Source organism: Bubalus kerabau, chromosome 4 (assembly GCF_029407905.1).
Source record: "Bubalus kerabau isolate K-KA32 ecotype Philippines breed swamp buffalo chromosome 4, PCC_UOA_SB_1v2, whole genome shotgun sequence".
Classification (NCBI taxonomy): Eukaryota; Metazoa; Chordata; class Mammalia; order Artiodactyla; family Bovidae; genus Bubalus; species Bubalus kerabau.
Genome location: NC_073627.1, coordinates 19,918,670 through 19,932,548, shown reverse-complemented (window position 1 = coordinate 19,932,548; position 13,879 = coordinate 19,918,670). Strand labels below are relative to the sequence as shown.

Below are 13,879 nucleotides of genomic sequence, written 5' to 3'. Positions count from 1 at the left end.
CCCATTCACATTAATTCCGGTTAATGGAGACCGGTCATCACAGCTTTAACAGTATGTGTAGCACATCTAACACAACTCTATCTAAATCAGTCTTCCTACGTCTTTTCCTCTGCTTAACACCTTAAATAGCTAGTGCATGCCTGCTTACAGCATTAAAACTTTTGTAGCCCTAGCTTTTCCTTTTCCCGTTCCCAATGGTTTATTCATTGTCCTTAAAAAAAAAAAAAAAACACCCCACAACCAACTCTGCTAGTTTTACCTCTACATTTTTACCCTGGCTATTTTCTCCAGCTGAATGCCTCCCAATCTTTTCCTTTGCAAGGATGCAAACCCATCTTTCAAGACTCAGTTTAAATGTTTCATAAAGGCACACTTAATCATCCCACTTTAAGGGTTCTCTTTCTCCCTTAGGGTTTTGCATTTATTTACTGTAATACTATTTATCTGATAATCATGTTAGTCTTGTGTATAATACATACTGTTTTTACTTTTGGTATCTCTCCAGCTATAACAATAGCTCCCTGAAAAACACCACTTCTTAATCAACTCCCCCAAAGACATAATCATATATACTATTCCTAAAACAAACACTTCAAATATTGTTTTAACAACTTATCAAAAAATTAACTTATATTCTAAAAAATATTTCTGAAGTAAATATACCTTTTTGTATCTCTTGCGCAGATGAATCCCTAAAGTAGTATTAATTAGATTTTCAACTACTTTTGTCCCTTTTATACTCCATAATTTTACTCATAGGAACAAGATAAGTTATTGACACTACAGCAACCACAAGCATCAACTTTAGTTTCTTCTATAGTCAAGACCTAAAGTATCAAATTAATTTATTGATTTTATCAGTACTGCCTATAAAGGGTGAAAAATTAAGCCCCTCTCTCTCATCAACTCTGGAAAAATAATATTAAATGAATCATGAGATATGAATACTGACTTTTCCAACATTCATTATTTAAAATGTCAGATACAGAACATGATCAATCACTTTTCTCTATAACAACTTTAAACCTGGAGAGCTATTTTCTATTCCAGTTTTAATAAACAGAGACATAAACTGAAATCCCCCCTTGAAATCAACATATTTACTTTAGCAAGGATCACAAAAATAATTGGAAACTCATGAGAGAAGAGTAAATGTAATATTACAAAGGTAACTTTCTGGCCACTTGAGTGACACAAAATACAAGATTTACCTTACTCTAACATTGTTGGTAAAAAGAAGAATTCAGGCAAATAACAGGAAACTCTGTTTGGGGCCCAAATGTTAATTTTTTACTCACTATAGCACATACTAAAACATTATGTGCTATTAACTTGTGTACAATGCCAAAGTAACTTTAGCTATATTTTTTTCTCCCAAACATTCCTAAATTAGATATAAAATACTAAGTGTATGTTAAATCTCAAAGAAATCATTTTGTATAGGCATAACAATACAGTATATTCAGCTTGGGCATATTTAATTTTTTGCACTGATTAATACAACATGTATTAAGCACATTTGGTTAGACTTCCACAGTTAAATGGACAATTCACTTTTTATAACTGGAAAATCATTACAACATCTTCTGGTATTCACTGCAATATCAAATCAATGATTCACTGCAATATCAAATCAATGCCTTCTTTCAGTATTTGTGGTGGTCATTTGTAATGCCTTTGGTAACTGCCATGAGTCAGCTTTCACTTAATACTAAATGGCAATGTTAATATGAAGAGAGAATGCCAGACATATAAGTATCAAGTAGTTTCAAGGAAGGAATTTTAACAGAATTCAAGAACTGGATGTCTACCTCAAGCTGGAATTCATTTTCATTAATAAAACATTAGAAACTTATTAAGTCACAAGAGCAAAGACGAAACCTCTACATGGAGGGGTTCAAGATTTCATGAACTTTTGCTTTTTTTCCGAAAATGGTAATCTTGACCACATCAAGAAAACAAACCGTCCTTTATTCATTTTATCATGTTATCCAAATAGATTGAATTGATATGGAAATTATCCCAGAGATGAAGCAGCACAATCGAGGTAACCAGTTATATATGCTTTTAAAATTTTTTTAAGTCACAAATGTTAGTTCTGGTTATTTAACTTATAAATAGACCTGAGAAAATGTAATAAAAATATCTCTCGCAGTACTTTAATGAGAAGTTTGTGACACATACAAAATAAACGGAAGGACTACAACAGAACATTTATTTTTCCATAACTTTATTGGCACTCAGCCTAATGATATATTTATCTAGATATTTTTCTTCTTGGTCTTCCATACCTACTTTAAAATGAAATAAGTAAGGCTGCCATCAAATGAAGCCCTATGATCACAGTTCTTGCCAACCCCATCCTCCCTTCAAGGAAGGTTGTAATAAATGTCTTTCTCTCTGATGTTATTTCTTAATATGTCTCATGTTTTTAAATGCCTTTTGCCTTAAATATATACCCTGTACCCTTGAAATCACAACCAGGGAGACTTCCTTTATGTTGCCCTTACTTTGGTCACTCTTAATCCCTTGAGAATATACTAACCAGTAATGGTGCATTTGCTAATAACCATACCAATGCATGGTGAGTATATTGAAGTTTGTACAGCCTTGATTCCAGGCCTTTCCACCTATCATCATGTGTACGGGAATTGAAACAGTAATGATTTTGCGTAAGTTTCAATATCCTAAGCAAAGTTGACAATGATTTTCACAGCAGTGGTATCTTTCAGATGATAGGAAACAGAGGTTAGAACATTTGCCCATGGGTGATCTCTGGCATGTCTGCATTAGAATGCCAACTGTATTACACAGTCCCACATAGAAAATATATTAATATACTTCTATGACCTAAATATTTTAAAACTGTAAACCTCCTGACAATGGTCTCACTTAAGAATTATCTGAAGGTCACATCTTGGTGTCACATATGAAACACAAAAAACATACTACATAAAAGTAATATAGCTTATTGCTGTGTACCACTATGATTACTATATACGTTACAGAAAGTTCTTGGGTAATTTCTACACTTTTATTATGACCTTTAAGATAGTTGTTTTTTTCATTACTTTATCACCTACTGATCTATTACTGTAGCTCCTTTTCATTAGAAATCTCAAGCAGAATGCATTCAGAACAAGAGGAAATGAGAAGCTACTTGAAATCACCAGTCCTCTGCAAGCACACAAGCTGAGGAGCATTTCCTCACTAACATTCAGCTGCATCATCATTAATAGCTGCGCAACCACTAAATGCTAAGCAGTGTGTATATATACCTCATTGCTGTACATCACAGTACAAAAAATACTTTATTTAGTGAACTTGGAATTCAAAGTGTTGAAAATATATCTACATTTGTAAATTATACCATGCTATTTTCCACTAGTTTCTGTAACGTTTCAATCTGTGAACAAATATGCCTTAATCTGGTAAATGTAGGCAGAAGTCATGTCTCATTCAGAAATTGAGGTCAGATTCTTAAAAAAGTAGTTAAAACTCTTAAAACATTTAGAAAATAAATACATCAGCCCAAACCACAAAGATTTCCAAAGATAAAACACCACTTAAAGGGGGTATTTTTAAATAATGTCAGAACTAAGACAAGAGTTAACAATATATCCTCTATGACAAAGGGTAACATCACTGTCAGAAGCCTTCCTAGAAGCCCTTGGGAGACCAACAAGAAACAGATCTGGACAAAATGCAACAGAGTAGAAACTGTAATTGTATCACCTCTCTGAAAGCTCATTTATTCTTTGTGACCTATAAGTTTATCCTCCATATTTGATGACTCAGTTACAGTTATAGAAAATATACAATTGCCAGTAAAGTTATTGGTCATGAGCACAGGTTCAAAGTCAAAAGCAGGAGTCTAAATCCTGGTTCTGCCATTACCAGCTGCGGATACTTGGCCAAGTTATTTAACTATCTGTACCTGAGCTGCCTCATTTGACAGTAAGAGTAACACTATGCACCTCATAGAGTTATTGGAAGATTAAGAGACAACATATGTAAAATCCACAGAACAGTACCTGTTTATTATTAAAATGAAGTTATCAAATGCTTTCAAACATATCCCTGATAATAATGATTACTCTTTATATTCATTAAGTGCTTCAAGTAATATGCCAATTAGGCTCCTCTCTATATTATATAAAACACCTTTGAAACTTTAAGTGTTCACAAAATCTAATAGTGAAAAAAAAAAAAATCTAATAGTGAAGCCTCCTCTGACTCCATACTAAATTCAAGAGACAACCCTTAAACTCGCCAAAATTTGCACCTAATGGTAAACTGGTAAAGAGTGAAATTCTACAATTCTAAATTCCCTTGCCAAATTAAAGGCAAAGAAAATGATAGTCATCTTGAACTTACCAGAGAAGGTGCACAGAAAAATTTCCACTGCTAGAAGATCTGTTTAAAGAAACAGGATCATGTACTGTATCTGGAAACCTACTTTGGATTTGTTTTCAAGTGTACTCAGTAGCTTCACCTCATTTATCACTTAAAGCCTTAAAAGGCCAAGTTAATTTTGAATAACCTGACCTTGAACAATGTTTCAGATAAGCTATATGCAGGAGCTTTCTAGGGCATTTTCTCTCCAATAACTTTAAATCAAATGACATAAAAAATAAATAAATAAATCAAATGACATCATTAATAAAAATTCACCTACATTTTCCCCTTTATTGAAACACTCAGAAAAAATAGTACTTAAAATATTTTAAAATGAATGATTAAAAAAAATGTTAGCACAATAATTTACAGAAGTTCTAACATCCTGTAATTGTCTAATAGGTTTTCATTACTAATATCCTATTTACCCCTAATGCTGGGACATCTGAATCTTAAAAACCAACATTTACCTGGCTGACACAATACAGCAGAAATTGGCTATACCAATATAGAAGCAGTAGGTAAAACATATGTAGTTATCTTCAAAGGCCTACCAAGCAACCAAAAGCATATCGTATATACACAACTAAAGCATGAGAAGAGAAAGTCATTTAACTTGAAAAAGAAGCTTTCCTCAATTTATTCAGGTGACTGCATTCATTTTCTGTTCTCCAGTTTTCAAATCTTTTAAGGTCCTAAAAATCCTGCCTGTTCAACACTGCTGAAATCCTGTGGTTAATTAACATTTTCCCACAAAACTTATTTGGCCGTATTATCTATTTTCAATTTTAAGTGACCTTCAAATTCTCTCTGAAAAGCACTAGAAGATTTTAATTATCAACATGTCTCCTTAAAAACTACCAATAAAACCCCCACATCTTGCAGCCTACTCTTATTTTATGGTGCTCCCTAAAAAACAAACAAAAAACCTCACCTTTCCCAAGGATCAAATAGCTAATAAGAACTGCTTTAAACTTCCCAGGACCTGCATTCCAGCCTTAAACACCTTGAGATCCTGTATTGTGCTGCAGCTATTCAGCAGGCACATGATCACAAGATTTTTCAGCAGCCTTAGGTCTTCCACTGTTGCAAAACTTCTCTTCAGCGTTCTAGCTGCTAGATTGTTACATTGTTGCCTTCACTGCTTTACCTGTTTAGTTACCAACCCAAACATCCGGCGGAATTCAAACCCTTCAAACTACCTTCCTAAACCTACCTAGAGTATTCCCATGTAACTTGGAGAAAGAGCTGCAGCGGGATAATAACTTGAGTTCGGACGTTCACCCCTTGAACCAAACTGCTGTTGCCAGGGTCTGCGGCAGTAATGCAGGGGTTTGTTTGAGACTAATGACGTCTTTTACCCTAGAAATAGCCCATCTCTACTAAATCCCTTTTAGTCGCTGAGATTTCTGCGTTAACAATGCTCAACAGGAAGGTACTCGAAACAGTCGAAGGACGTGTTGTTCTAATTTGGTCTTAATATTTTCCTCAATCATGCTGGCCACGGCAAGGACATTTTTCCATACAACGTTTGCAACTGAAGAAAAGAAAAATCAAGCTGTTGGTAGCAGTCACCACCCGGATGTAAAGTCCATTATCAAGAAGCTTTCTACAAATCTCTTAAGGTAGCATTTGGGGCTAAGCTTACATCGACCATCCTCCTGTAACTTACTGTTTTGCAAGCCCATTTAACAACGTAATGACAACAGCAACATTTACGCTCTGGGAAATCTCAATGTTTGACTAACCATGGAGGTGTCTGATAACTAAAGCCCCCTTTTTCCGGGTGAGGAAATGGAAAAATAGACAATGAAAGTGATTTGTTACAGTGAGCAAGGAGGGAGAAGGATCCCATGAAGAGCCGTGCGAGCAAAATCCAGGGGTTTAGGAGCCCCAGTCTCAGCAACACTCGCCCCAAAACCTCCCACCCCACCCCACCCCCGCTTTCTCCTGGGAGCCAACCCAGCGCCCGCACACGCTGGGCACACCCGAGGGCAGCACAGCCACCCCACCCAGCAGCCAGGCTGGGGCTCCCAAACCCGCAGACCAAACAGGACGAGGCCGCAAACCCAGCGGCCCGAGTTAAAGACCTAAGATACAGAGTGAGAGAAGATGCGGCCTCGCCTCAAACCCGGAGGCCCCTAGAGGAATCGGAGGCGGGAGAAAAGGGAGCAGGTTCGGAAGCCACAGCAGAGCCCCGAGCTAAAGAAAACTGGGAGTGGGGGATGTGGAGGCTCTGGTTCGGCCAGCGCCTTCCCCGGACCTCGGCGACGCCCGTGTTTACCTGAAAGTCTCGGTCCTCGTTGAAGCGGGAGAAGCGGTCCGCCATTTTGCCGCCTTCACTCCTCTCAGGACGACGCTCTCCGGTTCGCTCCTTCCCTCCCGCGACACCCGCCCCCTCGCTCTCCTTCTGTGTTCCCCGCCTCCTCCCACGCCCACCCGCGCGCGCAGGCGAGGGAGGGAGGAAGCGAGAATGCGTATCCCGACCACTGCCCCGATGGCGCAGGCGCCTTTCCGTCCTGGAGGCGGAACCTTCCCTGGCGTCTCGGTTTCGCGCGCGACCCAAAGCGACCCCGGCGCCGCGCGTGCGTACTCGCGCTAGAGGGCCGCAAGCGCTTCCGGAGAGAAAGGTCACGAGGGGGCGCTGAGCGCCTGGATCCGGATGTTTTTCTTCAGCTCGTTTCTGTTAGTGGGTTCTCTTTTTGTCCGCTTGTTTGCCTGAATACACAGAAGCCCACCTTCTGCTTTCTTCACCAAATAACAGCATAATGTATTGGCCGAAAGCGCAGATTTTGGAGCCAGACTTCTTAGTTTAGAATCCTTGTTTACCTTGAAGATTAATCGTCGAACGAGACAGGAAATATCCCTTCTCTCACAAGGCCTATATTCCAGTGGGGAAAATGAGATAAATAATTACATAATTTTAAAAGTTAACGAGTGCTAGGGTAAAAAAACCAAACAAACAGGGTGATGAGAGAGAGCAACGACCTCCGAAACGACCTTTGATCCAAGAAGCAGCAAAGGGCATGCTGCTTTGGGACCGAGAGAACCTTTAGACCCAAAGAGCCAAAGACTGCTAATAACATGGCATTTTCAAGCGATCACTTGAGAGTATTTCTCAAGAGATGACAGTTGATCCAAATAAACTACAGCTCTCTGGACTTAAGTTTCCTTTTTAAAAATAAGGAAATTAGGGTGCTCGGGGCTGGTGCACTGGGATGACCCAGAGGGATGGGACAGGGAGGGAGGTGGGAGGGTGGTTAGGATGGGGAACACATGTACACCCGTGGCTGATTCATGGCTGCTGCTGCTGCTAGGTCATGTCAGTCGTGTCCAACTCTGTGCGACCCCATAGACAGCGGCCCACCAGGCTCTCCCGTCCCTGGGATTCTCCAGGCAAGAACACGGGAGTGGGTTGCCATTTCCTTCTCCAATGCAGGAAAGTGAAAAGTGAAAGTGACACTTAGCGACCCCATGGACTGCAGCCTACCAGGCTCCCCCGTCCATGGGATTTTCCAGGCAAGAGTACTGGAGTGGGTGATTCATGGCAATGTATGGCAAAACCACTACAATATTGTGAAGTAATTAGCCTCCAATTGAATAAATTTATTTAAAAAATAAGGAAATCGAATTTGGTAATCTCTACTGCCCCTGCCCAGCACTGACTTTGTATGGTTTATGAATCAGATTTTTCCATCCTTTGAACTTCCTGAGCACCACACATAGCCCTCCAGCCCCCTTAGCCAAAATACATAAAACAGGAGAGGTGGCAGGACTTTTAAAAGAAGAGTGTGATGTGCTAAGTCGCTTTAGTTTTGTCCATCTCTGTGCAACCCTATGGACTGTAGCCTGCCAAGCTACTATGCCCATGAGATTCTCCAGGCAAGAATACAGGAGTGGGTTGCCAGTACCCTCCTGCAGGGGATCTTCCCAACCCAGGGACAGAACCCCTGCATCTCTAACTTCTCTTGCATTGGCAGGTGGGGTCTTTACCACTAGTGCCACCTTGAAAAGAGTAGTTGACAGAAATCACACGTTGGAAAAATGGCTCTTACCCTACCCTGAGAGAGTCAAATGAAATGTTTTGAGAACGTGTGTATCTTCTATTCCCTTGTTATTAAACTCTGCCTCACGTTACCCCCAGTCCAAGCAGAATACAATGCTAAGCAGTGAAAAGAGCTCCCTATTTAAGGAGAGGCAGAACACACAGAATTGAAACATTATAAAGAAAGAGACTTGAGGGTAAATAGGGTAGATTGAATTCCATGCAGTCACAAGACACATTTACCTCTTCTCCCTCTGCCAACCCCACTGAAATGACACTTAAAAGGATGAGAAGGGCATAAGCTCCCATGAACAAACAGATCTGAAGAAGGGACAATAGCAAATAAGTGATGTGATGTCAACAACATTTGGAAGCTGGAGAGCATAGATAAATGTAAATGGCTTTAGCAGAATGGAGAAACAAAGTCTTGGAGTAGAGAAGCCAGGAAACAAATTGATTGAGGCTAAGGTGTAGCAGAGAAGCTCAAGAACTGGAATTGCCAGGTACCACTGAAGGTGAGGGTGTAAATGGGGTTAAAAACAAGAGGACTGGTTACAAAGCAGTTCAGGGAGCAGTTAGACTGTAAATCCCTTTCCCACCCAGGTAACAACTGGAGAGCTCGTCTCTGAAAAGACTGAACCAGTGAGGCTTCATGTGATAGCAAAAGAGGGAGATATGCTGAAAATGGGAAGTTTTGGTAGATGGCAACATTCTGATCACAGAGTTGGGCTTCTCCCAGTGAGAGACTATACCATCTGTAGGCTGGAACAACAACAACAAAAAAAACACAACCTAAAAGTTAAGAGTTAATGCTTTATTCTGGCTTCCCTGGTGGCTCAGAGGGTAAAGAATCTGCCTGCAATGCGGGAGATGTGGGTTCAATCCCTGGGTTGGGAAGATCCCCTGGAGGAGGGCATGGCAACCCACTCCAGTATTCTTGCCTGGAGAATCCCGATGGACAGAGGAGCCTCCAGGCTACAGTCCATGGTCTATGGTCTATGGTCACAAACAGTCGGACACAACTGAGCAACTAAGCACAGCATGTTTTATTCAGCAGATATTCTGAGGACTTCAAGCCTGGGAGATAGGACTCTCAGGTCACTCTAAGGAACTTCTCTGAAGAGGGGGGGAAGGGAGGAGCCAGAATCTATAGAAGTTTTTGCAGTAAAGACCAGGTAGTCAGGACATCAAAAGATTACTATTAATTAAAGAAAACCAGATACCTCAAGTTAAAGAATTTAGCACTTTTCTATGTATGGGAAGATGCAAGAGTCTGGGCTCAGTGATAATGCACCTCAGCTCTCTGGTGCCGGTATCCTGTGCTTTCTCATCCTGAGTTTCCTGAGGGTGAACCCTTGGGCATGGCTGCAGCCATGGACATTCTGTTACAACCTGAATTCCCTTAGGGCTCACTGTTCAGATCAGATCAGATCAGTTGCTCAGTCGTGTCTGACGCTTTGCAACCCCATGAATTGCAGCACACCAGGCGTCCCTGTCCATCACCAACTGCCGGAGTTCACTCAGACTCATGTCCATTGAGTCAGTGATGCCATCCAGCCATCTCATCCTCTGTCATCCCTTTCTCCTCTTGCCCCCAATCCCTCCCAGCATCAGAGTCTTTTCCAATGAGTCAACTCTTTGCATGAGGTGGCCAAAGTACTGGAGTTTCAGCTTTAGCATCATTCCTTCCAAAGAAATCCCAGGGCTGATCTCCTTCAGAATGGACTGGTTGGATCTCCTTGCAGTCCAAGGGACTCTCAAGAGTCTTCTCCAACACCACAGTTCAAAAGCATCAATTCTTCGGTGCTCAGCCTTCTTCACAGTCCAACTCTCACATCCATACGTGACCACAGGGAAAACCATAGCCTTGACTAGACGAACCTTTGTTGGCAAAGTAATGTCTCTGCTTTTGAATATGCTATTTAGGTTGGTCATAACTTTCCTTCCAAAGAGTAAGCATCTTTTAATATCATGGCTGCAGTCACCATCTGTAGTGATTTTAGCCCAGAAAAATAAAGTGTGACACTGTTTCCACTGTTTCCCCATCTATTTCACATGAAGTCATGGGACCGGATGCCATGATCTTCGTTTTCTGAATGTTGAGCTTTAAGCCAACTTTTTCACTCTCCACTTTCACTTTCATCAGGAGGCTTTTTAGTTCCTCTTCACTTTCTGCCATAAGGATGGTGTCATCTGCATGTCTGAGGTTATTGATATTTCTCCCGGCAATCTTGATTCCAGCTTGTGTTTCTTCCAGTCCAGAGTTTCTCATGATGTACTCTGCATATAAGTTAAATAAACAGGGTAACAATATACAGCCTTGACGAACTCCTTTTCCTATTTGGAACCAGTCTGTTGTTCCATGTCCAATTCTAACTGTTGCTTCCTGACCTGCATACAAATTTCTCAAGAGGCAGATCAGGTGGTCTGGTATTCCCATCTCTTGAAGAATTTTCCACAGTTTACTGTGATCCACACAGTCAAAGGCTTTGGCATAGTCAATAAAGCAGAAATAGATGCTTTTCTGGAACTCTCTTGCTTTTTCCATGATCCAGCGGATGTTGGCAATTTGATCTCTGGTTCCTCTGCATTTTCTAAAATCAGCTTGAACATCAGGAAGTTCACGGTTCACATATTGCTGAAGCCTGGCTTGGAGAATTTTGAGCATTACTTTACTAGCATGTGAGATGAGTGCAATTGTGTGGTAGTTTGAGCATTCTTTGGCATTGCCTTTCTTTGGGATTGGAATGAAAACTGACCTTTTCCAGTCCTGTGGCCACTGCTGAGTTTTCCAAATTTGCTGGCATATTGAGTGCAGCACTTTCACAGCATCATCTTTCAGGATTTGGAATAGCTCCACTGGAATTCCATCACCTCCACTAGCTTTGTTCATAGTGATGCTTTCTAAGGCCCACTTGACTTCACATTCCAGGATGTCTGGCTCTAGGTCAGTGATCACACCATCGTGATTATCTTGGTCGTGAAGATCTTTTTTGTACAGTTCTTCTGTGTATTCTTGCGATCTCTTCTTAATATCTTCTGATTCTGTTAGGTCTATACCATTTCTGTCCTTTATCGAGCTCATCTTTGCATGAAATGTTCCTTTGGTATCTCTGATTTTCTTGAAGAGATCCCTAGTCTTTCCCATTCTGTTGTTTTCCTCTATTTCTTTGCATTGATCGCTGAAGAAGGCTTTCTTATCTCTCCTTGCTATTCTTTGGAACTCTGCATTCAGATGTTTATATCTTTCCTTTTTTCCTTTGCTTTTCGCTTCTCTTCTTTTCACAGCTATTTGTAAGGTCTCCCCAGACAGCCATTTTGCTTTTTTGCATTTCTTTTCCATGGAGATGGTCTTGATCCCTGTCTCCTGTACAATGTCACGAACCTCATTCCAGAGTTCATCAGGCACTCTATCTATCAGATCTAGGTCCTTAAATCTATTTCTCACTTCCACTGTATAATCATAAGGGATTTGATTTAGGTCATACCTGAATGGTCTAGTGGCTTTCCCTACTTTCTTCAGTTTAAGTCTGAATTTGGCAATAAGGAGTTCATGGTCTGAGCCACAGTCAGCTCCCGGTCTTGTTTTTGCTGACTGTATAGAGTTTCTCCATCTTTGGCTGCAAAGAATATAATCAATCTGATTTCGGTGTTGACCATCTGGTGATGTCCATGTGTAGAGTCTTCTCTTGTGTTGTTGGAAGAGGGTGTTTGTTATGACCAGTGCATTTTCTTGGCAAAACTCTATTAGTCTTTGCCCTGCTTCATTCTGTATTCCAAGGCCAAATTTGCCTGTTACTCCAGGTGTTTCTTGACTTCCTACTTTTGCATTCCAGTCCCCTATAATGAAAAGGACATCTTTTTTGGGTGTTAGTTCTAAAAGGTCTTATAGGTCTTCATAGAACCGTTCAACTTCAGCTTCTTCAGCGTTACTGGTTGGGGCATAGACTTGGATTACTGTGATATTGAATGGTTTGCCTTGGAAACAAACAGAGATCATTCTGTCGTTTTTGAGATTGCATCCAAGTACTGCATTTCTGACTCTTTTGTTGACCATGATAGCCACTCCATTTCTTCTGAGGGATTCCTGCCCGTAGTAGTAGATATAATGGTCATCTGAGTTAAATTCACCCATTCCAGTCCATTTCAGTTTGCTGATTCCTAGAATGTCAACATTCACTCTTGCCAACTCTTGTTTGACCACTTCCAATTTGCCTTGATTCATGGACCTGACATTCCAGGTTCCTATGCAATATTGCTGTTTACAGCACCGGACCTTGCTTGTATCACCAGTCACATCCACAGCTGGGTATTGTTTTTGCTTTGGCTCCATCCCTTCATTCTTTCTGGAGTTATTTCTCCACTGATCTGCAGTAGCATATTGGGCACCTACTGACCTGGGGAGTTCCTCTTCCAGTATCCTATCATTTTGCCTTTTCATACTGTTCATGGGGTTCTCAAGGCAAGAATACTGAAGCGGTTAGGGAGGTTATAATGTGGACTTGATGGATGCAACATCCTTTGTTTACTGTACATCTCTTCCTGTTGGGATCCTTGTTCATATTGTGAATGTTGTGAATATTGTGAATGTTGCCTGCCATATTAGGTAAAAGATAATGCAGCCGTCAAGCCACTACATCCCCCCTGGGTGGGCCTGAAGGGATTTAGAAAAGACAGAGGAACCAGAAGTCAAATTGCCAACATCCATTGGATTGTAGAGAAAGCAAGAGAATTCTAGAAAAACATCTATTTCTGCTTCAGTGACTATGCTAAAGCCTTTGACTCTGTGGATCACAACAAACTGTGGAAAATACTTAAAGAGATGGGAATACCAGACCACATTATCTGTCTCCTGAGAAAACTGTATGCAGGTCAAGAAGCAACAATTAGAACCCGACATGGAACAATGGGCTGGTTCAAAATTGAGAAAAGAGTTCATCAAGGCTGTATATTGTCACCCTGCTTATTTAACTTATATGCAGAGTACATCATATGAAATGCCAGGCTGGATGAATCTGAAGCTGGAATCAAGATTGTAAGGAGAAATATCATCAACCTCAGATATGCAGATGATACCACTTTAACAGAAGAAAACAAAGAGGAACTAAAGAGCCTCTTGATGAGGGTGAAAGAAGAGAGTGAAAAAGCTGGCTTAAAACTCAACATTCAAAAAACTAAGATCATGGCATGCGGTCCCATTACTTCATGGCAAATGGATGGGGGAAAAATGGAAACAGTGACAGACTTTATTTTCTTGGACCCCAAAATCACTGTGGATGGAGACTGCAGCCATGAACTTAAAAGATGCTTGCTTCTTGGGAAAAAAACTATGACAAATCTAGACAACTTGTTAAAAAGCAGAGACATCACTTTGCTGACAAAAGTCCATATAGTCAAAGCTATGGTTTTTCCAGTAGTCATGTACTGATGTGAGAG

At 40.6% G+C, this 13,879-nt stretch overlaps 1 protein-coding gene across 3 annotated transcripts in view; it reads right to left on the bottom strand.

Annotated features, from left to right (window-relative positions):
- Positions 1-6,928, bottom strand: part of GPATCH8 (G-patch domain containing 8) — a 95,342-nt gene extending 88,414 nt beyond the window's left edge. For 2 of the 3 annotated variants that reach the window (XM_055575703.1, XM_055575701.1), the window contains exon 1: positions 6,683-6,747. Coding sequence is in view for 1 of the 3 variants with exons in the window: in XM_055575700.1 (XP_055431675.1) it covers positions 6,683-6,727 (45 nt within the window). In the remaining 2 variants the exon portion in view is untranslated. Of the gene's footprint in view, positions 1-6,682 lie in introns of all 3 variants that reach the window. The other variant, XM_055575700.1, reaches the window with a different exon arrangement.
- Positions 6,929-13,879: the final 6,951 nt, after the last annotated feature.